General features: G+C 35.3%; 2 protein-coding genes across 6 annotated transcripts in view; one reads left to right on the plus strand and one right to left on the minus strand.

Moving 5' to 3' along the window:
* LOC107756839 (ARF GTPase-activating protein GIT1) overlaps nucleotides 1–11,116 on the plus strand; it is a 23,107-nt gene extending 11,991 nt beyond the window's left edge. For 2 of the 5 annotated variants that reach the window (XM_016574137.1, XM_016574156.1), the window contains 9 exons: nucleotides 1,032–1,144; nucleotides 1,299–1,437; nucleotides 3,607–3,759; nucleotides 5,924–6,205; nucleotides 8,518–8,595; nucleotides 8,687–8,766; nucleotides 9,708–9,872; nucleotides 10,004–10,067; nucleotides 10,153–11,116. In XM_016574137.1, coding sequence (XP_016429623.1) covers nucleotides 1,032–1,144; nucleotides 1,299–1,437; nucleotides 3,607–3,759; nucleotides 5,924–6,205; nucleotides 8,518–8,595; nucleotides 8,687–8,766; nucleotides 9,708–9,872; nucleotides 10,004–10,067; nucleotides 10,153–10,368 — 1,290 coding nt within the window. In that variant the 3' untranslated portion in view covers nucleotides 10,369–11,116. The remainder of the gene's footprint in view (nucleotides 1–1,031; nucleotides 1,145–1,298; nucleotides 1,438–3,606; nucleotides 3,760–5,923; nucleotides 6,206–8,517; nucleotides 8,596–8,686; nucleotides 8,767–9,707; nucleotides 9,873–10,003; nucleotides 10,068–10,152) is intronic. The other 3 variants (XM_016574147.1, XM_016574163.1, XM_016574172.1) reach the window with 2 other exon arrangements.
* A 4,123-nt stretch (nucleotides 11,117–15,239) lies between these two features.
* Nucleotides 15,240–23,017, minus strand: LOC107756865 (phosphatidylinositol transfer protein alpha isoform-like). Its single transcript, XM_016574183.1, has 12 exons — nucleotides 22,798–23,017; nucleotides 21,578–21,608; nucleotides 19,386–19,534; nucleotides 19,124–19,215; nucleotides 18,107–18,114; nucleotides 17,351–17,425; nucleotides 17,122–17,205; nucleotides 16,968–17,045; nucleotides 16,779–16,889; nucleotides 16,447–16,569; nucleotides 15,632–15,697; nucleotides 15,240–15,461 (listed from the first exon to the last, which is right to left on the minus strand). The coding sequence occupies exons 1-11, from the start codon at nucleotides 22,812–22,814 to the stop codon at nucleotides 15,650–15,652; spliced, it is 816 nt and encodes a 271-aa protein (XP_016429669.1). The 5' UTR covers nucleotides 22,815–23,017; the 3' UTR covers nucleotides 15,240–15,461; nucleotides 15,632–15,649.
* Between the last annotated feature and the right edge of the window lie 1,047 nt (nucleotides 23,018–24,064).

The following is a 24,064-nucleotide window of genomic DNA, read 5'->3' on the forward strand; positions in this document are numbered from 1 at the left end:
TCACAGATTTGTCCCCCCCCCCAAAAAATTTGTAAAAATGTGAAAACATTCCATAGATTTAGTTAGGGTCTGTTTATAATTGCATTATTTATTTCTAAAAACACATTAATGATTTACGCTATTGTTCAAAAAATTTGGGATTAGTAATGTTATTTAATGTAAAGTCTCTTATTTTTTTAATCTTAAGTGTCCTATGCCCATAAATGCTGAATTTATTTGATTAAAAATACAGTAAAAACAGTAATATTGTAGAATATTGCAATTTAAAATAGCTATTTTCTATTTTATTATATAATAAAAACAATGTATTTTAATATATTATTTTTAATATTTTAATTTATTGCTTTTAATATTTTAATATTTTGTAGAATATATATATTTAGTGGTCAATCGATAAAAAAATGAACTAAATCTCATTTTTTCTGAAATTAATCATGATTCGCGATTAATCCCACCTAACATTTAAGTTTTTAAATATACCTTTATATTGCAATAATTTCACATTCAATCTTCAGATAATATAGAAACAACAAAAAGACCATATATTTTTAATATTTGTTTAATGGCATCTTTTTTTATGACTGAAGGCGAGTATCACTGATACCAATACAAATGTCTCTATGAAATAGGTTTTTTAATAATTAACCATTAAAGGGATAGTTCTCACCTTCAGTTGCTGGTCCCTGTGATAATTGCGTTAAATATTTTTAACACGTTAAAATGAAAAAATGAATCGCCTGCGTTAACACGCTAATTTTGACAGCACTAATATATCCAGTTTTTAGTGTCACATGATCCTTCAGAAATCATTCTATCATGCTGATTTGGTGTTCAAGAAGCACTACTACTTATTATTAATGTTTAAAAATTATTTACAATTTTTGTAGAAACTGTGATACTTTTTTTTTCTAAAAGCTTTTCTGTAACAACTTTTTACTGTCACTTTTGATCAATTTAATGCATCCTTTTCTATAAATAATATATGCATATATGTGTATTCATTTGTGTATATATTTTTTTGTCATTGGTAGGGGCGGCAGAAATTGGCTCGCTTTAACGCACGAGAATTCGCCACCCTCATTATCGACATTCTCAGTGATGCCAAGCGACGGCAGCATGGAAAAGGCCTGACAAGCCCCACAGGTGAGACGGCCACATTGCATTTGTCAAACTTACAGGTTTTAGTGGAATATCAACAATACAGCTTCAGTAAAGACGGATATAGCTAAGCCAGTGCAGTTTTTGAGACTCTCATTGCCTCCCCATATTAATGATGTTATCTTTCATTTTTGTGGTTATTGTTTTTCAGACCCGCTGGATCTGAGTCAGGCGGATGATGACCAACACGATTATGACAGCGTAGCGTCTGATGAAGACACAGACAGCGAGCTAACCGCACAGAATAACAACAACACTCAGCGCAACAACCGAGCCAAGGTCAGCTCATCTAAACCCTTACTCCCTCACTAGGTGTTTACCTGAGGAAAATGTACTCCACCTAATCCTAATTATGAGTTGTCTGAGGTTGAAGATTTGTGTTCATCCTTCCAGACTTCCATCATTCTTAATAATGAAACCGCTTGATTGAGTTGAGGAACATCTTAAAACCTTTGGAGAAACAAGTTCAGATATTTCACTGAATCTTAAGAAATGTTTAATTTCTTGTATTGTAGGTTAGGCATTGGTAGATGTTGATACTGGTTTTGCCAGACCAGCAAATTAGTATATTCAATAGTACAGAAGCCAGTGTTGTCATGTCCCAGCATGCACCACTGGAAGATCAGCAACAGCAGCCCTCCCTCATATTTGCAGAATGACATCATCCCCTTTTCAAGGCTGTGATCAGTGAAACTATTGTTCTGCAGCTAAAGACAGGATGCTGTGTCTGAGCATGCTCGCTCCACATTCAGGAAGTGACATGGCTGAGTGTAGGAGAGCACAAAGTAAACCCCATATTCCTCGCCGTCTGGTTGAGGAATGTGGGGTTTAAAACCTTCTCCAGTAGCACTGCTGTTTGTCATATTGTACAGTTATTAATTTTTTGTGTGAAAATTAGAGATGCACCGATCGACCGGCCAGGGACCGGAATTAGCCGAACAGCAGAACTGTTGTGAGTCTCCGATTCTGAATGAATCCATGTTTTTGAACGAATCGAGTGAGTCAATGATTCAGTAACCCATTCATAAAGACAGTCACTTGCCTCATTTCTAAATGAGTCAACTGATTGAAGGATTCGGTTAAATGAATGGCTAAATGACTCACTCATTAAAACAGTAATTTGCCGCCACCTACTGGTGGTTTGGTTTCATATTTAAAAGTATCATTGCATTTTCCCCAACCTTTATTATTTGTATGTGCAAAAAATTATTTAAAACGATCTTATAAAATAATTAATGTATTTGCAATTTTGTGGTGTCAATTCAATTATAGCGCACCTCAGCTTCATCAAACAGTCTGTTTAAATACATCTAATGCCACTTCAGATGCAGCTTCTGTGTTTCCTGCAGTGGAAAGATGAAGTTTGTTGATACTGATTTCATTTGAATGGTAACAATTCTACAATTTCTTGTTATTCTAACTGAATTAGTTGAAACAATGTAAGAATTTGATGTGAAAGAGGACACATTTAATAAGGTTAGGGAAAAATGACCATTTATAACAGTGGGAAATGATATGTCTGTTTCGTCATATAGAGCAGCTCATTTTCAATTAATTGTTATTTCTACCTCTTTCCAGTCACAGAGCACTTTATTTTGAGAGTTGTTTAAGTGAGAGAACATCTGTAACTTAGTCCAGATAGGGGGAATTGTAATGCTTAATTTATTTTATGTAAATATTTTTTTTTTTGCATTGAAAAAAAGTAGATTTTTGTTCTTAAAAAAAAAAATGGTATCGGCAAAAATCGGCATCGGCAGGTCACACTAACAAAAAAATTGGAATCGGCCAAGAAAATTGCAATCAGTGCATCTCTAATGAAAATTTAATTTTACATTACCTATTCAGTATGCTTTATAATAATGTTCATTAAAATCTCCATATCAATGTTAGGTTTATATATACATATGGACATCAGTAATACCTAAAATCGTGTAACGTGCTATTAGTTTTCTAAGAGATTGAACTGATTGAATACTGTTTTTGCATATATTATAGACTTGTGGTGGGATCTTTTGACTTACTTTCACACTACTGTTCAAAAGCTTTAAAAATATAAAAAAGTCTCTAAAAATACAGTCATAATGTTAAATATTATTACAGTTTAAAATAAGTTGTCTATTTTAATATATTTTAATATGTAATTTATTGTAATGGCAAAGCTGATTTTTGTTGTTGTTGTTGCATGTAAAAGTTTTTACTGTCATTTTGATCTATTTAATTCATACTTGCTGAATTAAAATATTGATTTCTTTCAAAAAAGAAAAAAAAATCTTGCTGACTCCAGACTTTTGAATGGTAGTGTAAATACTACAATAAATTAATGGCATACATAATTGTGTATATCTTTTGGGACAGAAATCTCTTTCTTCAAATCTGTTCCCTTTACTGCTGTTTATTGTTAATTAAGAGTATATTGTGATTTGATTGGTGATATGTGTTGTCAATCAGAGCATGGACTCGTCGGACCTGTCAGATGGGCCCATCACACTACAGGAATATCTGGAGGTGAAGAAAGCATTGGCCTCCTCAGAGGCCAAAGTTCAGCAGCTCATGAAGGTCAACAACAACCTGAGTGAGGAGCTGCGGAGGCTTCAGAAGGAGGTACGCCCATCCACTGTATTAAAACAATGTACCTTTTTTTTTTCACACAGATAGAAATTAAATGCTGCCATAAACTACAGCTCACCATTACACAGACTGATACCAAACCATCAAACAGAGCAGAACAGTATTAATAAACATTGCTGTTCAAAAGTTTGGGGTCGGTAAGATTTTTAAAATGTTTTTTAAAAAGAGATCTCTTATGCTCACCAAGGCTGAATTTATTTGATCATACAGTAAAAACAGTAATATTGTCAAATATTATTACAATGTGAAATAACTGTTTTTTTATTTGAATAAAATGTAATTTATTTCTATAATGACAAAGGGAAATTTTCAGCAGGCATTACTCCAGTCTTCAGTGTCAAATGATCCCTCAGAAATCATTTTAATATGCTTATTTGCTGCTCAAGAAACATTTAAACCCCATCAATGTTGAAAACAGTTGTGCTGCTTAATATTTATGTGGATACATTTTTTCAGGTTTCTCTGATGAAAATAACGTTCAAAAGATCAGGTTTTATTTGAAATAGAAATAAATAAAAGTAATAATTACTTTAAAAAAGCCCCAAACGAGGGCTGTCGCGGTGAAGGAATTTCCCTTGTGGTAATTTTGAGTGGCTCAGTTGCGCGATCTGCAGTATTTTCGTCATATATATAATCTGTGTGTGTGTGTTATGTATTGTTAGCCTATATGTGACCCTGGAGCACAAAACCAGTCTTAAGTCGCTGGGGTATATTTGTAGCAATAGCCAAAAATACATTGTATGGGTCAAAATTATTCATTTTTCTTTTATGCCAAAAATCATTAGGATATTAAGTAAAGATCATGTTCCATGAAGATATTTTGTAAATTTCCTACTGTAAATGTATTAACTTAATTTTTGATTAGTAATATGCATTGCTAAGAACTTAATTTGGACAACTTTAAAGGCGATTTTCTCAATATTTAGATTTTTTTGCACCCTCAGATTCCAGATTTTCAAATAGTTGTATCTCGGCCAAATATTGTCCTATCCTAACAAACTTTACATCAATGGAAAGCTTATTTATCCAGCTTTCAGATGTATAAATATGTATAAAAATGTATCACATATGCATAACAGTTAGTTCTGATCCTCGAATCTGACTGTAAAAAGAGACATGTAATGAAACACACTGTTGAAAGCATTTTAGCTTTGGGCGCCACTTTAGAAGGCTCAGCTTACCAGCAATGCGTCGATGCTAAGACAGAGGTTTCGCTTTCCTTGGACATGACAACCTATATTCACAAATATATATGACTCGGCCTGAAGGACAGATGTAGGTAATCGCACACGCTCAGTCGATCTCTCTCTCATTCACTGTCTGTTTAGGCTTGTTAAGTGCAAATCTACCGAGCCTCTGTACAAATCAGCATGGTACACATTGTTATCATTACTAACTTATTTAGTCCTATCCTAACAAACTTTACATCAATGGAAAGCTTGTTTATCCAGCTTTCAGATGTATAAATCACATATGCATAACAGTTAGTTCTGATCCTCGAATCTGACTGTAAAAAGAGACATGTAATGAAACACACTGTTGAAAGCATTTTAGCTTTGGGCGCCACTTTAGAAGGCTCAGCTTACCAGCAATGCGTCGATGCTAAGACAGAGGTTTCGCTTTCCTTGGACATGACAACCTATATTCACAAATATATATGACTCGGCCTGAAGGACAGATGTAGGTAATCGCACACGCTCAGTCGATCTCTCTCTCATTCACTGTCTGTTTAGGCTTGTTAAGTGCAAATCTACCGAGCCTCTGTACAAATCAGCATGGTACACATTGTTATCATTACTAACTTATTTAAAATTCAGTACACTTGCACGAAGTGTAAAACAAAAAAAGAAAACGCGGAAATCGTCAATAGTGCAGTATTGCGATATTGTGGTTATCGCGACAGCCCTACCCCAAACTTTTAAATAGAAATGTAGATATCTTATACCATGTACTTCCCACTGAGAATGAAGCCCCTCCTTGTTCAGACAACCTTAAACTTCCTGTCCATCAGAACAACCCCATTTTATCAGCCCCAGCATGACGTAACAGTCCACACTGCAACTGTTGTGTTTTCTTTGGTACTTGTGTTTGTGTATGTGTTTGTGTGACTCCTGGTGATGCCCCTCCATCCCTGTAGATCACGCGGATGCAGACGGAGAACAGCGCGCTGCGGGGGGCCCAGGCTGGGGCCGGGGGCGCTCTGACCGGGGGTGGTGGCCCAGGGCTGTGGCATGGTAGGGTAAGGGGTACGGGCGGTGGTGGAGGGGTAGGTGGAGACTCCAGCCTAAATGCACCCTCGTCTGCCCCCCTCCGCCGGGATAGACAAGCTTTCTCTATGTATGAGCCCGTGGGGACCACCCCCAAAGCTTACACCCCAGCCCTGGACCCCCTGACGGGCCGCCTGCAGCCTCTCAGCCCCGTAAGTGTGAGCATTAGTGGCCGGCCTGATCTTTTTAAACTTCCTTTTCCTGTCGGGCTCTCTTTCTCCCTCTGCTTACCTGAGCCCACACTGGTGTGCTGCTGCTTACTCACTGCTCTTTACCGCCACCTTATGGCCAAACAGGAGCACTTCCTGCCCTGATAACACCTTTCTTTTTCTAGATATTGGCTGTCTCTCCAAACTCAGTGTGCTGCCTAAATCAACAGCATTTTTTAGCGTCATGGGTCTCTTATACACCTGGGTAGGGTTGCACCAGCCATTCGTAAGTTCTTACTTAAATTAGAACATTAAGTCCACACTAGAAGCTTAGTAACTACTAGCTAGTTTGTAACTAAATCTATACATTATTTGGTTGCACCAGTTGTTTGTAAGGCAGCTAGCTAGTAGTTCGTAAACTCTCCGTAAAGTAATGCGTAACCGGATAATATGACGTTTACCCTAAATGATCCAATAGAAGACTTCAAATACGCAAGCAGAACTTGTTTAAATGCTGTGAATTTCAATTTATCCTTCATTCTAACTTCTTTTGCCTCACGTAACTAACGGTAAAAATACGTTTCCATTAAAAATGATACTTAATCATGAAAAACATTATGGCATATAGGGAAGCTACATTCAGAAACCGTAATTGAAATATAAGGATCAATAAATACTGAAAGAAAGAAAAAAACATGAGAAATGGCATTTATTTATTATTACTGATTTCATTTCACATGCGCTATACAGACCAAAGCACACATAGGCACGCTGTAGATGGGGTGTTGAAGAAGCGCTAAAAAAAGAAACAAAGTACATTTATTTACATATTGTTCTCTCTAACTAAGTGTAATGGTGCAACGAAATTTTTTTTAAAAGTGCGTAAGTTGTAACTTAGTTCCAATTTACGTCAAAATTAGGCTACATTGTAACTTGCGTACAGCTGGTGCAACCGGCCCCTGGTATCAACAGCTTTTTTGCATGACTTGATCATAAGTGGACTGTGCTAATTGTAAATATCTTAAGTACACCTACATAAATTCACAAACTGCTCCAAAATTTATTTGCATTTGTACTTTTATTTCTGCCTCTTTTTTACTTTTTTTTTTTTTTCTTTAACGTTATCATAAACTACTCCCAAAATTGTTTGCATTCTTGTTTTATTTTCCCTTTTTTTCTTAAATTACATTTATTGACATGCAGAATTATTTACTTTTTATTACCTTAATCAACATGCAGAAATGTTATTTTGTGGTAGGTTTTCATTGTACTTTTTTAAAATTCTTTAAAAAGCTAATTCTTTAGCTTTATCAACATTCGTTTATTTAATGTGGTTCATATTATCACAAAATCATAGACCCTCTAACAAAACCTGATCACAGTCTGTCTCTGGCTCACCCAGAATGCATGTTAATACCAGGTTTGCCTATAATGCTCAAAAATGTTGCTTAGCTAAGCAGCTCAATACATTTTGAGACACAAGCCTTGTATATTGTCTATCTAGCATAGGAAGATAGAAGTGGCATGAATTGTATTCTTCTTGAAATAGTTGAAATGCCAAGAGAGGCTCTCGTGGAGAGATATGCTTGTCTTGTGCAATATGACATATCTGGAATGTGTAGAAAACTGATTGATTGGTTACCTGATTAGTGAACCTCAAAGAAGTCGATCTGCATGACACACATCAAATGCTTAATGAACTGATTTCTTGTAGTGTGCAGTGAATTGTTGTGCTGCTCCTGACAGCTCTGAAATAAGAAATCATCCTCTGTTTGTGGATATTCATAGATGTGTAGGATGTATTTGAATGTCTTTTGAATGCCTTGTTTTGATTTGCTTTAATTGCTTTTGCAATTATGCAAATATGCCATGTTGTGATTATGCAATATACCATTTTTGGGTCATTGCTGGCAGTGTGGTGTAGACTTATTTTGCTTTATTAGTCGTGGTTAATGTATTTGGGATTCACCTTTGCGCCTGTTTTATTAACTGCACTTTTTAATGTGTGAGTGTCTATTTTTAGTGTTTTCATTAGTTCAGAGAAGAGGATATGTTATTACACTGTTAATTCAGTTTTGCTTTTGAGCTTAATGTAGAATCTTGCTGTTCTGCAATATTGAAAACCTCTACACTAAGGTTCTTGTGTCTAACAGAATTACAGTCTTTAGTATAACAGTTTTGCTGCAGGTTGCCTTACATCTAACAGTCCTGTGCAGAAATGACTATCAAAAGCTGCTTCTTTCCTTTCCATCCTCTGCCTGCTGACTGTCTGTCAGCTTTTCTCCTCCTGTTAATCTCATTCTGCTCATGTTCAGGTGCGAAAGGGCGCTCCTGCAGGTCCCACCCCCTACGGAGGAGCACACCTGTCAGCCTCCACTGATGGGCGATATAATGTGAGAGCCTCTTTCCATTCATATCGACACTGACATGCGAGTTACAGACTGTGATTTGTATCAGACCTCTGCTCATGTTTGTCTTGTCCAGCCTCCAAAAGCAGGAGAGAAATATGGGAGCGGAACTGATAGTGACTATGACAACTCTCAAACATATGACGTCTCCCTTGGGTGAGTGCTACCGTTAAAAACAAAGCACACCAGATTCAGCATCTTTTTACATTTGCCTTGTTTCATTTGAAATTTGTGGAGGGAGGTTTACAGCATTTCATTTGCAATGAGAAGAGTAATAAAAACAGAGTAATAAAAATAAACTTGTGCACTGTCTTAAGAAATTAAAACACAAATGTATTGCTATTGTAGTATTGTTGTATTTTTAATATGTGAATATATTAATATCATTATTTTTTATTAATTACTATTTTTAAAATTAATTTAAACATTAATTTACATATTATTATATGAATTTATATATTAATAATATTTTTATTTCAATGTTAGATTTTTTTTTCTGCACAGAAGTAATATATTTGTCTTCTGAAAAATAAGATACTATATAATATGCCATATAATGTTATTGCACTATATATATTAGTTATAACTAATTATAAAATAATTGGATATTAGAATAATAAGTGCAAGTATATTTTTTATTATTATTGACTTTTTTATTAATTCACAGTTACAAAAAATATATATTTATTTTTTATAATTATTTATAATTCTTTCATTGTAGTGTTTTTTTGTTGTACTTTTAATAAAAGTACTTTTGGTATTTTTAATAAAAATATTCAACATACAGTACAGGATATTCCAATATTTATATTACAATAGTAATATATTTGTCTTCTAAAAATATCATTCTACTATATAATATGCAGTATAATGTTATTATTAACTAATTATGAACTGTTAGTTATTATAATAAATATTATTATTATCATCAATTTTTTATTTTACTGTAAAATATATTTTAAAAATATATATTTTAATTATTTGTAATAACAACTAAGACCTTAAAAACCAACTGACAATAAATTTATTTCCTTTAGCATGTAAATTTGAGTGTTTTTATTGTGTGTTCGTGATTGTTTGTTTGTTTTATGTGGTAGTGTGGGACGCAGCAGTGAGGAGGACAGCAGGGGGGATGTGGAAGACACAGAGGGTGAGCCGGACCCCACGCTGCCCTGCACAGAGGACGTCATCCTCAAAACCGAGCAGGTCACCAAGAACATCCAGGAGCTCCTCAGAGCTGCACAGGAGTTTAAACATGACAGGTATGACGGACTGTTACCCCTCAAGCTGAATGCAAAGTCATTTTGTTACAGTTAATAGAAACAAACTATTATGGAAAGTTTACAAAGATCTACTGGAGAAAATTTTGAAAGAAATCTGTCTTTGGTTGCAGTTTTGTGCCATGCTCAGAGAAAATCCACTTAGCTGTGACAGAAATGGCCTCGCTGTTTCCCAAGGTAAATAAATTCATCTTATTTTGATACTTTGCCTCAAGATATCCAAACTGCATTAAATCTTATCTGTTCTGTCTGCTGCTCTCAGAGACCAGCGCTAGATGCAGTGCGTTCTTCCTTGAAGCTCCTGGCCGCCAGTGCGTCCCGCCTGCAGGTGGAGTGTCGTAAAGCGGCGCCCTCCGACTTGTCGGCCAGTACGGTGGACTACCAGCTCCTCACCCAGCAGGTCATCCAGTGCGCCTACGACATCGCCAAAGCTGCCAAGCAGCTGGTCACCATCACCACCCGCGAGAAAAAACATTGACCCTCCAGCACACTGGGGTCCTCAAGACTGAGAAACGGGAGAAAAGAGTAAGACACTAAGTAAAACTGACGGCTGGGAATCGTTGGTCAGGTAGATGGGAAAAAAGATGTGAGGGAATGAAGATGGGAAAAGAAAGGGTGTCGAATCCAGCTGCGGCCACCCGGACGCAGAGATGTGGAATGTTTGGGAGAAGCCGAATGGAGCGGACTGCTTTTCCTTACACTCCTTTTCTTCTCTTATTTCAGTATGTCAGGAGGATCTTCTTTCATCTAAACATCTAAACACTACACAGGCAGACCCACAATTCAGTGCTGATGGTCTGTTAGCGCATGGGCGGCTATTTTTGGTTTTCTTTGTGAAACACATAAGCACTCCTAATTGTCAAGAGAACCAGAAACGTTCCTCCTAAATCGTTTATTTTCCTCTGTGTCTTTCAATTGATTTTGTGTTTTTAAATGCCGCTCCATTGGCCTGTTTCTCTTGGGACAAATGTACTGAATTTAAACAACAACACTGGAGTTATTTTAAAGATTATGACTTATGTTTCGTATTATTGTTACAATTTAATGATGTCTTCTGTTGATTTTTGTTTCATTTAGTTTCGGTGGAAATCACACATAGCTTTGCGAACATTAACAGGGGTGAACAATAACCTGTGAAAACTAATCAGAACACTCCCGTCCTCCAGTGGTAGAAGCACTGGTTCACTCACACAGTGTTTTACTCTATACTACATTTTTTTTTTTTTTTTTTTTTGAAGAACTTTTTAAATTAATTTTTTTAATAAATAATTACTTTTGACACACACACACACACACACACACACGCACACACACAGTATAAATGTCAGTTGCATTTCATTACATGTTTTACAATTCCTGATTACATGTTTTCATATTAAATCTCCAAATTAATGTAGAAAACAACAACAGCATATTTACAATTATTTATTAACTTTTTAAATTAATTTTTTTAATAAATAATTACTTTTGACACACACACACACACACACACACACGCACACACACAGTATAAATGTCAGTTGCATTTCATTACATGTTTTACAATTCCTGATTACGTTTTCATATTAAATCTCCAAATTAATGTAAAAAACAACAACAGCATATTTACAATTATTTATGAAGTACGTCAAACACTAGCCAAAGGAGCAGAGGGGAGTGATGACACTACAGTTGCGGATCCCTCTTTTTTCGTCTTCGAGCACAAAGACGGCGGTCGGAGTTGATGTACAGAAAAGTCTTGCCAGGTCTCACCCTGGTTCATCTCATCTCAATCCCTACGTTAGTGGGTTTTGGTATCAGAACAATGCAAATGTGTTAGCACAATCATCACATTATCTTTAGCTTATTAGGTTAGGAAAAAACCATCACTTTAGCACTACCTGTTCATTTTCTGCACATAATCGAATGGCCTTTTTTGTCAGTTTAGTGGAGTTTTTACTTCAGGACCAGGCTTTTTGTGTGTGATGGTAGTTTGTTTTCATTTTGAGAATATTTGATTTCTTTCTTCTTTATAATTCATGTTTTTTTTTTTATCAAGCATGTGTAGTTAATGGTTATTAATGTAAGAAGACCCTTATTATGTTCTATAAGCTACAAGCATGTGAATGTTGATGGTTGAAGATGACCACTATCAATGTTCTCATCACTAACATTTCACATACGGTCACAGGGAAAACACGTCATGTCGGTGAGGATGTCCATCTGCCTCATCAGGACCAGTGAAGTCACATTCTGTGGCACCAGTCGAGGCGATCGGGCTCACTTTTGAAAATTGTGGGAAATGACTCCTTCTCTATGTTGATGTTCATGGGAGAGGAGTTGAACTGGAGCTTCCAGTACGTACGCACATGTAGATGAACATCTGTGTGTGCGAGCGCGATCAAACCAAGTATTTGTTGTACAGTTACTTTGCATTTTAAACGTCATGATACGAGCCTTAAACTTCCTGTTGTTTTCCATATCAGTTTTACCCACCAGCATTTTAAGTTAAGCCATTTTTTTCATTCTTGCCTTTTGTTTCTTTAACTTGGGGAATGGGATAATGTTAGCGTCCCCTGGTAACGTGTCAAAAAGATTGTCTGAAAATCTCTGATCATTGCCTTTGCACATCTGCTAGACTGTCTTTAATCAGTAATTTAATCATGTGACTGGTGTCTTGCTCTTCCACACTAGAAGCACATGGTGAGTAAAACAGTGTATGCTTTCCCTCCAGATTGTTCATTTTCCACTAAATATGGCAGGATGGTTTACTGTGGTAATGACTTGGGAGAAAGAGCTTGGGCCATTATTTAATAAGCACTAAATTCAGAGAGATATCTGAAAGGAAGTCATTGCACACACACTATATTTCCAACACTTAATCTGATTCCTTTCAGAGTAGTTTGTAGATTTTCCCAGCCATCCTGCTGCAGATGCATACTTTGCTCACATGATGCACCGGTGAAATTATTTTTAAATAGATTAATGCACACACACTTCCGTGATCAGTCATACTGGCTGCACTATACTTATGACTGTTCTTTATCACGTGGTTCTTACTTGAGAGATTAACTGATGGGAGAAATTTGTTTAGCAGAGGCTACCTGTAAAATATAGAAATTAAATAAAAGACTAAGCAAAACCATTTAAATCGTAATAAAGATTCATAAACTGTACATTTGTAATAAATAAAAGAAAAAGTTCATTGTTTTCTGTGAGTTCTTTGGCATTTTAATCGTGGGTATGGTATTTTACAGTGTGTTTACTTATCAAAAATGCTAACAAAATAATTGCATTATAATATTGCAATTATTCATTTAGCAGATACTTATGCAAAGTAACAAAAATGCGGATGCAATTTTAGCGGTATATTCCATGTTTCGAGTGTACGTTTGTGCAGAAAAACCAAAAGAGAACAAGATTCAAAAGACAGGAGTTACGCGAAAAGAAGAGGTCAGTGTGGACCAACTGAAAAATAACTTTTGAAGTGTTGCCGTGCGCTGTTTTTTCGGTTAAACGTTTGACGGCACATAAATTATATTTGACTGAAATGCTTGTTTAAATATTGTACTTTACCCACTTCACATTCCACCAGTTATAAAACAGTGCTAGACTACTGCTAGGAAGCCTAGTTCATTTTCAAATAGTTTTTTTTAACCACCAATCAGTCTTAAACCCTATTCGCACGGGATTAGTATAACCTGGTGACCTCCAGTCATTTGTAATAATTGCGGAGGTTGTCTGTGATCTTAATCCCGTGCGAATCGGCCATGTCTGTAATTTGTAAAGTAAAAATTCCCCCGCAAAAGACCTACCATATTTCGCCGAACACCGAGGTCCTGTGCTAATATTAGTCCCGTGCGAATCGGCATCTCTGTGATTTGGCCTGCATTTGGCGGGTCGTATATCATTTTTCGAGGTTTTTGTTTCCTGTGCGCTTTTTTATCCACCTTTCGCGAAGAATGGAGCTGCGTTGGAGTGTTTGATAGTATTTTGGGTGCTGTTATATCGCTACACCATACAATTTGTAGAAAGAAAAGGCTGAAAAGGTTTTGAGGTTAATGTGTTACAAATAAATCAAGCATAAAGCTTGATATACTATTTTAACCTGGTGAAATGTAAATGTCACAGGGCACGAAACTATATTAATTTCTTTTCTTTTTTTTTAATCCATCTGGACCATAGAACGGGACTCTCAAAGCCTTGACATCCGGGTATCCGGTAGATAAATCGGTAAATTCGAGTAAAATCACAGGCTTCGCTTATCCCGTGCGAATGCACCACACGAAATTCAGAGGTGGGGGGTTAATTCCAAAATCACACAAGGTCCCCAGATAATACTAATCCCGTGCGAATAGGGCTTTAAAGACGAATCAGACTGTGTTTATGATTACTACAGTGATTTTTAAGTTTATATTTTGTGTAATACATAGTGACTAAAATATATATATTAGGGATAGGAGAGGAAAATTTAGAGTTTTGGTATTTTTGTTAGTTTTTTGTCATTGGGCTGGTTTGATCGGGCAACTCTGCCAACTACTTTCGCAAAGGTTTTTCATTATCCTAAAGTTCACCGTTCCTTATCCAACTATGCTGTCAATCAATGCATAATAGTTATCAAATGAATGCTAGATGCTGGACATAAATACACAATAACCCCAAGTAAACTCCAAAATCTGTTAGGGCTAACCCTAACCCTAACCCTAAACTTATCCATGTGAAAAAAAAAAGAGAAGGAAAAAAAAAAATACCACAAAAACGTTATATGTGCTAAATGAGTTCGCAGTATCTCTGCACAGCGCAAAGACCAATGAATAAATACATACTACAGACATTAATAATATAAATAATTTTTAATATCATTATCAGGTCATGAGGCATAATTATGAAACAAGTATTACACTGTATCCGAGCCCAATTAACACAAAGAGTGGAACAGAACAGCAGAATACCATTTAAACATCTGAATACAGTTCATAATTAAGCCTCATATGACAGAGGCTCAAAACATGTGCTAATACATCACCAACCCAACATGACATGATATTTAATGCCCTAGACCCTGTGTGGAAATTCAATTGAACTAAATTAAGTTTGTTACGTCATTACTGTAAACCTGGTATTACCACATTATTAGAATTCAGTCCTTTCAGATCTACAAAAAGTCCTGAGAAAAGAGGCTTATAAGTAACAATGGGTCAGCTGCAAACTGCTAATACCATAAACTCAGCAAATACATCAAGGGTGGGAACGTCTGTTAAAGAAATGTAAATGTGTTAACATGCTGGTGATAGGGGTTAGTGACGGGTTATTTAAACAAGTGCTGATGTCCGTCAAATATGTAAAAAAAAAAAAAAAAAGGATGGGTAAACATATTTATGAGACACTTTCAAATTTTAATAGACATAGGGCAGAAACATGGACTGAAACAATATGTTGCTATTTATTAGTGTAAGAAACACCTCTGGATGGGATGGTGCAGGAGTGAAAAAAAGAGAAAATCTACTGGAATGAAACATGAAGAGAGAGAGCAGCCCATCATACTGAAGAGACTCTTTCCAATGCTAGGACACAGCCGAACAGCTGCAACATCTAAAAATACAAAAATTAAAATTAAAAAAATTATTATATAACCACATAATAACATCATAATAATTCAAATAAATTATATATATATATATATATAGTTTGGTCAGTAAAATATATAGAGTATAGTGTCCCCATGTACCATGTAAGGGAAACATCAGTTCAGCTGTACTCACAGAATCAGCTGCAGCGTCTCATTCGTCTGCGGCAGACATCCCTTTCACTGGATCCTTCACTCGCATCTATAGTAGAAAAAATTATTTCAGACTTGTCAATATTGGATTATAAATATTGGACTATTTAATTATACATGCTCATTTTACTTTTACTATTAATAACTTAAAACTGTTAAATGTAATCTTTAGCAAACTTCCAACTGAATATTATTTTTCATACTGTAGATTATAATACTGCCTAAATGCACTTGCCGCACTCATATTGATTGATTTTAGTGAAGTGTTTTAATTATTTAGGCACAAACAGTAAAAATCCTAATATCTACTATTTATCAATTATTAGTCACAACATTAAATTAATTATCAGCTTATCGGTATCAGCCAAACTTTAATATTGGTGAATCCCTAAATTAAATACAGATTAAATATCTCCTCTGACAAATAATCTTTAATGCATCCGTTTTATTTTTTTTGTAGTTTTTAAGATTTTAGTTTTCTTAAATTTGTTAATTTTGTCTTTTTAAATTTTTTTATTTCAGTTTTAATTTGAGTAATTTTAATATTCAACTTATTTTATTTCAGTAGGTTGCCAAGGCCACATTTTTAATTTTCATTTAAGTGTTTAAAGTTTTTCATTAATTATTTATATTTTATTTAAGCTGTATTTCAATGAGCAATAGTTCATTTAATAGTTTTAGTTAACGGTACCACTGTACTGCATCTTATTTTAAAACCAGTGACCATTATAAATCATTTCTTTAAACCATCTTCACTCTGTTCAATGATTATTAAAAAAAAACAGTTGTCGAACTCACGTTATCAAGTTCTTTCTGCGTCGTCTCCTCCATGCGGCGGATGTCCTCCATGGTCAGATTGATCCATCGGTCTAACCAGCAGAAGAGCTGCCTGTGGAAGCTGGTGAACAGGCGCTTCTCTTGCTGAAGTAAAAGCAAACAAACATTCATGCTTCACAAGTCACTGCATTAAAAATAGACTAACACACAAACACCAAGCCCTCTAATAAACTGAACAAACACAAACTGTTTATCTTTCTAAACCACACCTCTATGACATCCTAATGGACATTCTGTTGACATAAAAAGTGAGTCAAACTGAACACAGCATGAGGTCATTTATAGTTTTATACCTTGTGAATGAAATTCTCCACTTTATTCTGCAGGCCAAACCACTTGAACTTGACAGTGACTAGTTTATAGGCACACATATAAGGGCAGTCCATCTTCTGAGGAAGTTCTTTCTGCAACAAACACGATCAACTCCTCTACAAAAATGCTGGAGATATTGATCTAAAAACAATTCATGAAACCATTCACACCTTCCAGTCAGGTCCTAATGGCCCTCTACCAGTCTTCTGTGATTTAAATGTGGCTGGATCCTCGTCTGGTTTGTAGTCCTGTGAAGTAAATCAAAATGTCAGCATGTCTCAAAGTTTGATCATGCATCTAAAGTAAAAACTCCGTTTTCCTTACCTTAGTGTCCACCTGAGACCTGTCAGCAATGTCGATGTGCACCACCTCAACCTTCTTCCACTGTTCGGGGTCAAGCTTATGGACCTTAAAAAAACAAAACAAAGGACACGGTCAGTTTATAAGATTCTCACAGCTTCTTGCAATTCAATATCGATTTCTTGCACATTGTGGTGCTGCGTAATTAAAATATTATGTGCATTTATCTGCATAATGTCGGCTGTCTACTCACATTGTCCTGATCACCGAGGTCAGGCTTGTGCCACGTCTCAATCATGACTAGAAAATTGTCCTTCATGTACTCATTCTATAAAAACACACACAACACATTTGATACATAGACACACTACTGTTCAAAAGTCTGGGGTCTGTAAGATTTTTTCAAAGAAATCATTACTTTTATTCAGCAGGGATGCATTAAACTGATCAAAGGTCACAGAAAAACATTTATAATGCTACAAAGGATTTCTATTTTAAATTAATGCTATTTTTTGGAAATTTCTCTCCAACTGAAATTTTTTTTTTTTACCATGTTTGCACAAAACTAAGCAGCACAAATGTTTTCTACACTGATAATAAGAAATGTTTCTTGAGCACCAAATCAGCATATGAGAATGATTTCTGAAGGATCATGTGACACTGAAGACTGGAGTAATGATGCTGAAAATTCAGCTTTGCCATCACAGGAATAAATTACATTTTAAAGTATATCCAAATGGAAAACGTTTATTTTAAATTGTAATAATATTTTACAATAATAAGGTTATTACTTTATCTTTGATCAAATAAATGCAGCCTTGGTGAGAATAAGAGACTTTCAAAAACATTTTTTTTAAATCTTCCCGACCCCAAACTTTTAAAGGGCATTGTATATAAAAGAATACAACCTGATAAATAAGAATAAAATGTTGATTATTAATATTATTATTAATAGTAACATGAATATAAAAGGTTTATGTAATTACACACAGGTGTCTCATACACTCACCGTAAGAACTGGAGTGAATGATTGATGATGTAGGGAACACATAAAAAAATAAAGTTCAAGAAATCAAGAAAAACACAGCTGTGAATTTCGTCATTCCTATGAGTTCTGCGTCCCTTAACTGTCACCCCCCATTTTTTTAAATAGGCATGAAAATGCACTATCCAAACTTAAATTGTTGTAATTTATGAACACTTTGGAATACAGACCTAAGTTTGGTCTCTTTTTAAAGAAGAAAATCAGCAGATTATTGCAAAAGTGGAATTTTCAAAAAATTAAAGAATCAAAAAGTTATAGAAGTTTCAATTTACTGTAAATAAAATGCACTATATTAATTTTATTTTATTTTTTATATAATAAATATTTTACATAACAGGTTTTACTCTAAAATTGATATAAAATTAAAGCCTCATGTCTAAATAAGTTATGTTCCAAATTTGAAGTTTATTTGAAAAAAATTTAGGTTCCTGTGAGGTTTTACTTAGGGCGTTATACCACAAACAGCCACCGGGTGCCATCCAAACTCCATTGAATTTTTTTTAATGCATTTTTCTGTCACAAATGTCTACATTTCTCTGTCAATATTACTTCTATCTCAAAATAAAAACCACCATATATGGAATCCTGAGTCTCAGACCTTTCCAATGATATGTTTTTTGTCAAGATTATAAAAAGGTTTGATTCTAAAAGACCGTAATTCATTTTGTAATATGACACTTGACACGGCCCACTAAGGGGGAGGAGACCGCCAAAAGATTTTAAAATACCATTTCCATGGTAACGCAATTTCCGATTTCAAAATGGTTTTCACAGGATGAATCTTGGGCTTCTAAGCTTTCAAATGATATATAATTTATGATGATTACTAAAATTTTTGATAGAGAAAAAGGACAAAAAAAAAAAAAAGAGCGCCAAGCGTCCCACAGGTGGGACGGTGACAGTTAAGGGGTTAATAGATCAGTCATGTATGAATGTACAGTTGTTGTATATTCAGTAAAGCTGTGCTATTGTGGCCGGTACCTGTGCGGCAGTAAGGATAAGCATTCCAGGCCTTCTCGTGGATACTCAGGGCAGATGAAGGAGCCAGTAACCGTACAAAAGTTGGCACTTTACTGCATAAGACAAGAGATTGAGAATCACAGAGAGAAACTGTGAAATACAGACTATGACCAATTTTTCTGCTTGTCGACACCACATGAGATGACCCTTACAAAAAAAATGATAATACCATGGTACTACGATACAGACCACAGTACTTAATAGTTAATATTATGATTATTACCTCTGCAAGTGGTAGATCTTGTGTGTGTACTGTCCTTTCTCTCCATCCTCCTTCTCGTAGGGCTCGTTTTTCAGGACCTCCACCCCTTCTCCACCGCCCGTCTCATTCTTACTGGCCTCTGCTACGGAGTACAGCTGACCCACCTGGTACTGCAGATGAGAGAATAATGTTAACTTCACTTGGTCATATCATATGCAAATTACAGTATAACACACGTCTTAATGACAAACAAAAACACATTGAAAGTGAGCGTATTCTGTTGTGCATTTGCATGTCATGGCTGCGTACGGTGCTGAGAGCTGATTCAACATCTGCATAGACAAATAGCCATATACAGGCTGGTGTGCCATAAACAAACGGACACAATTATAGAGGAAGTGTTCAAACCCTATAAACTGATGATAGAAAAGAGGGAAACTGCTTGTAGCAAATGTATGTGCATCTCTAGTTCTCCAACTCTGACCAGCTTCTGCCCAACACAGTAGGAGTAGAAAAATACAACTATAAACTATAGTTATTATATAAACTATAAACAACTATAAACAAAACAGCATCATGCATAATGATAATGTATGCATAATTTAATACAAAGGGCCGAAAACCAATCACACAGAGTACATTTTTCATTTAAAAACACAAGTTGCAGTCAGATGGGGAAAAAACCTGCCATAAAGTCTCGAGATATGTTTTTTTCAAAGTTGAACTTGCATTAATTTTACATGGCTTTCTAAACATGCGGCTCTCTTGTGCAACGGTGATTGACGTTCCTCTAGAAAATGCGCAAAATATACGTTCTGTGTGAACGGCTTGGTTTCAGTTTTGACGTAAACAAGGTCTTCTCCGCATTGATGTTCTCTTTTCCCGCTATATTTGTACTTAACGCAGCAGCGCCGCATCTAGTGGCTTCAACTGGCTAGGCTAACAAAAATATGAGGCTAACGATAAAATGTTAAAAAATCAATACCATTTTTACATAAATATAAAACACTAAAAACAATACATTTTAAATGCTACATATGAATTTATGAAGACATTGAAATTATAATGTATAGTATGAAAAAGGGAAAAGTTCTGGCTAATTCTAAGTCGATAATTATTTTTTACATAATGAGTCTGACTAATAATTGATAAATGGTAGATATTAAAATGTACACTATTTGTGTAGATGACGTAATTAGATGACGGCAATGGTAAGTTAAATATAAAAATAGACAAAATATGCATGCACAATTAAATATCCAACATCGATTATACTGATTAAAAGAAACTCAAATATCGACCGATAACTGATATTAAGCTACTGAAATACTGTGCAGTCAAAAGCTTCATTTCATTTTTCGTAATTACACTTGTTTTCATTAAACCAGTATAAATTACTGACTTCCATACAGAAATGAGTCATGCAGCTCCCAGCAGCCCCTGCCCTCTGTCTGCATCTACACTCGGTATGTCTACAAAACCACAATGTAACATGCTTCCTGTTTCAGCTGGTTGGGTACTAGTTCAATTCTCCATCAGTCTGTATTATTTCATTTAGCAGACGCTTTTATCCAAAGCGACTTACAAATATATATTATAACATTATTATATATGTATATTATTATATGGTCTTTTGCGCAGGTGAACAGGAAGGAATGCAACTACACATGTCAAACCTTTACTGCTGTTTATCCAAGAACAACTGACTTTAACAATGATTTCTTATTCAAACACAACAGATACAGAAAAAGATATTCAAATATTCAGGGTAAAAACACACCAGCCAACATCAATAATTACTGCAACAGGGAGGGCAAGAAATGACAGGGACAAAACAAATATAGCCTTTGTTTAGTAAGCTGGAGCAAAGATGGTACGCTTGATAAAGTCTGATAAGCTCGGTCTCAGGTTACAATTAGTTACAGTCTGTCCTTGTCCACTATATACAGGCCTGCAGTTAACTAGGCCACTTTCCCACAAACCTCAGACTGTTTGTTTCAATTCATCATTTTAACGTCTAAACTGTCCGGCCCATCAGAAGAAACTGGGCGGAGACTGGAAAACTGGAATAACAGAAGAATTATGCCAAAAATACATCCATAAGTCTCAAGACGGACTTTTCAAATTATGACTAGACTAAAATAGAATCTTTTCATAAATATAAAGCATAAAGAGGCACCTGTAAGAACTCGAGTGAAAAATACAGTACTTACCTCTTCGACAGAAATAGGCAGGACGATTCGACTGAAAGACAAAAGAGAAAAGCCACTTAGTCAGCAAAAAAAAAAACCTTGGTGATCTTTGAACTCTTCATTCATTCAATCACATTTACCTCCTTGACAACTTGGTATACTCTCTGGGAATGCCAACAAGCCTTAATTTTACCATCTGAAGACAATGACATTAATAATCTTAATCTTATAAACAACAGAGCACTTTATTTATTAAGAACTGGAGTTGCTTTATTCATTGACCTGACCTGTCTCTTTGCAATCATGAAACGGCAATGTTCTGATAATATTGTTTCATAATGAATTTACTTTGAGTGATCTCAAATTAGAATAAGATACTATATATATATATATATGAGTAAACAATAAGTTAACAAAAAGGTAGATTCCTGCATACTGAAAATAATTAAACCTCCAGAAAGTGTTTTTACAACCAAACGCCACAAAATAAAAAAAGATAAACGGGTTGAACAAATGCATACTAATCTTTTAAAACCAGGATTATTTCTCACATTTTAAACCCCCCTGATATTTTCAAATCTGACCGGATAATTCTCAGGTTTTCCATGACGTTGGAAATCTTGTCGAATCAAAAGTTCTTTATCACCATATTCAGTTCAAATCAAGTATTAATAAAAGCCATTATGGCAGTAATGACATCATAATATCAACGCAGTGACGTCTAATGTAATATTTTACAGCTCAGGCAGAATTCAGCTTGCTTGTTATATGAATATCAATGTCATAATATGGTTAGAGGACTATTTAAACGCTGAATATGTATACACTACAGCACATTTAAGTCTAAAAGTGCACTATGACGTGCACAACGGTGTATTATGAAGCGTGACCGGCGAAAGGGTAGCATGTGACAATCACATTATACTAACTTACCTGCAGTTTGTAACTTCAAAAAAAGGTATGCTTTTTTCCCCCCTCTCACTTCGTAAAGCAAATGAACTGATGACTCATTATGACTCATCACAGGAATATAAATAATATAAACCGAAATAGGATTATAGATTATTTGATATAACCTAATTAACACCGAAAAAAAACATCCAGAATTCATTAGTCAAAAATCAACATAAGTCCACTTCATTAGGCAGCAGCCGGTGAAAGTTTCCAAACAATCACCCTTAAGTTCAAGTTCAGCGAGAGATCAAAACTTCAGCTCAGTTAATTCATACTGAAACACTTACAATTCCTTTATCAACATGTTCTCTCCTTCTGCTCCGCGTGCCCCACATTCAAACTATCCTAAAGAGAGTTGATTCTTCGACTCTTCGGTCCACCCCACCGTGACTCGTTTCGGTTCAAGTTCCTGGATTTCTCATTTCTTTAAATTCATTTCCTGAAAGATGTCGACAGGAGCGCCGCGTCGTCACGGCAACCACACCCACTAGCAGGAAAACCGGAGCAGGAGCCAATCTGATTGGTCAAGAGCCGCACATAGAACCTTGCGCCACACCCTGGTCAGATATTTAACACGCTCAAACGCCACACAGCTTTACAGAACTGTGACTCTGATTCCACATTGATGTCAGGTAGATGTTCTTGTTCCGCTGGTTTTACATTTAGGGTAAGACTACAACAGGAGGGATTTGGGCGTGAAGGTGTTTTTGCATGTCCTGTCCCAGACTTGACTTTCCAGTCAGTATGACGATCGTTAGATAACTTAAATATTAAGACTTAATAAAGTCTTTCCACGTGAATTTATGTTCAGCACGTGTGTGTCTTGAAATGTAGTTCTACTCCTCTTCTGTATTAGTCTTAATATAGTAGATACAATATTAAACTTGCAATTTATAAACATGGAAATCTTAGTATACAGTTACTGAGATTAAAACTGGGAGTTTCTGGGAGCTTCATTTTTGGTTTCTCTCTCTCTCAATTCAATTCAGTTCAAAATTGCTTTATTGGCATGACTGTAAATGATACAATATTGCCAAAGCTTGGTACACATGTACAAAAAGATTTAAAAAAAAAAGAATAATAATATAATAACAATAATAAGTAAATGAACATCACAGTAATATAATGGAATATTATAACATCCTAGAAGTATTAAACTGTAACAAATTATAACATGTGAACATTTGATCTTAGAAGTATTAAACTAACAAATTATAACATGTGAACACTTGATACCACAGTCAATTCTCTCTCTCTCTCTCTCTCAGCTTAAACTATTTCATCCTATTACAACAAGTATTATATGTGACCCTAGACCACAAAACCAGTCATAAGGGTCAATTTTTCGAAATTGAGATTTATGCATAATCTGAAAGCTGAATAAATAAGCTTTCCATTGATGTATGGTTTGTTAGGATAGGACAATATTTGGTCGAGATACAACTTTTTGAAAATCTGGAATCTGAGGGTGCAAAAAAATCAAAATACTGAGAAAATCGCCTTTAAAGTTGTCCAAATGAAGTTCTTAGCAAAGCATATTACTAATCAAAAATT

This window comes from Sinocyclocheilus rhinocerous, unplaced genomic scaffold (genome assembly GCF_001515625.1).
Source record: "Sinocyclocheilus rhinocerous isolate Xijiao unplaced genomic scaffold, SAMN03320098_v1.1 scaffold1152, whole genome shotgun sequence".
Classification (NCBI taxonomy): domain Eukaryota; kingdom Metazoa; phylum Chordata; class Actinopteri; order Cypriniformes; family Cyprinidae; genus Sinocyclocheilus; species Sinocyclocheilus rhinocerous.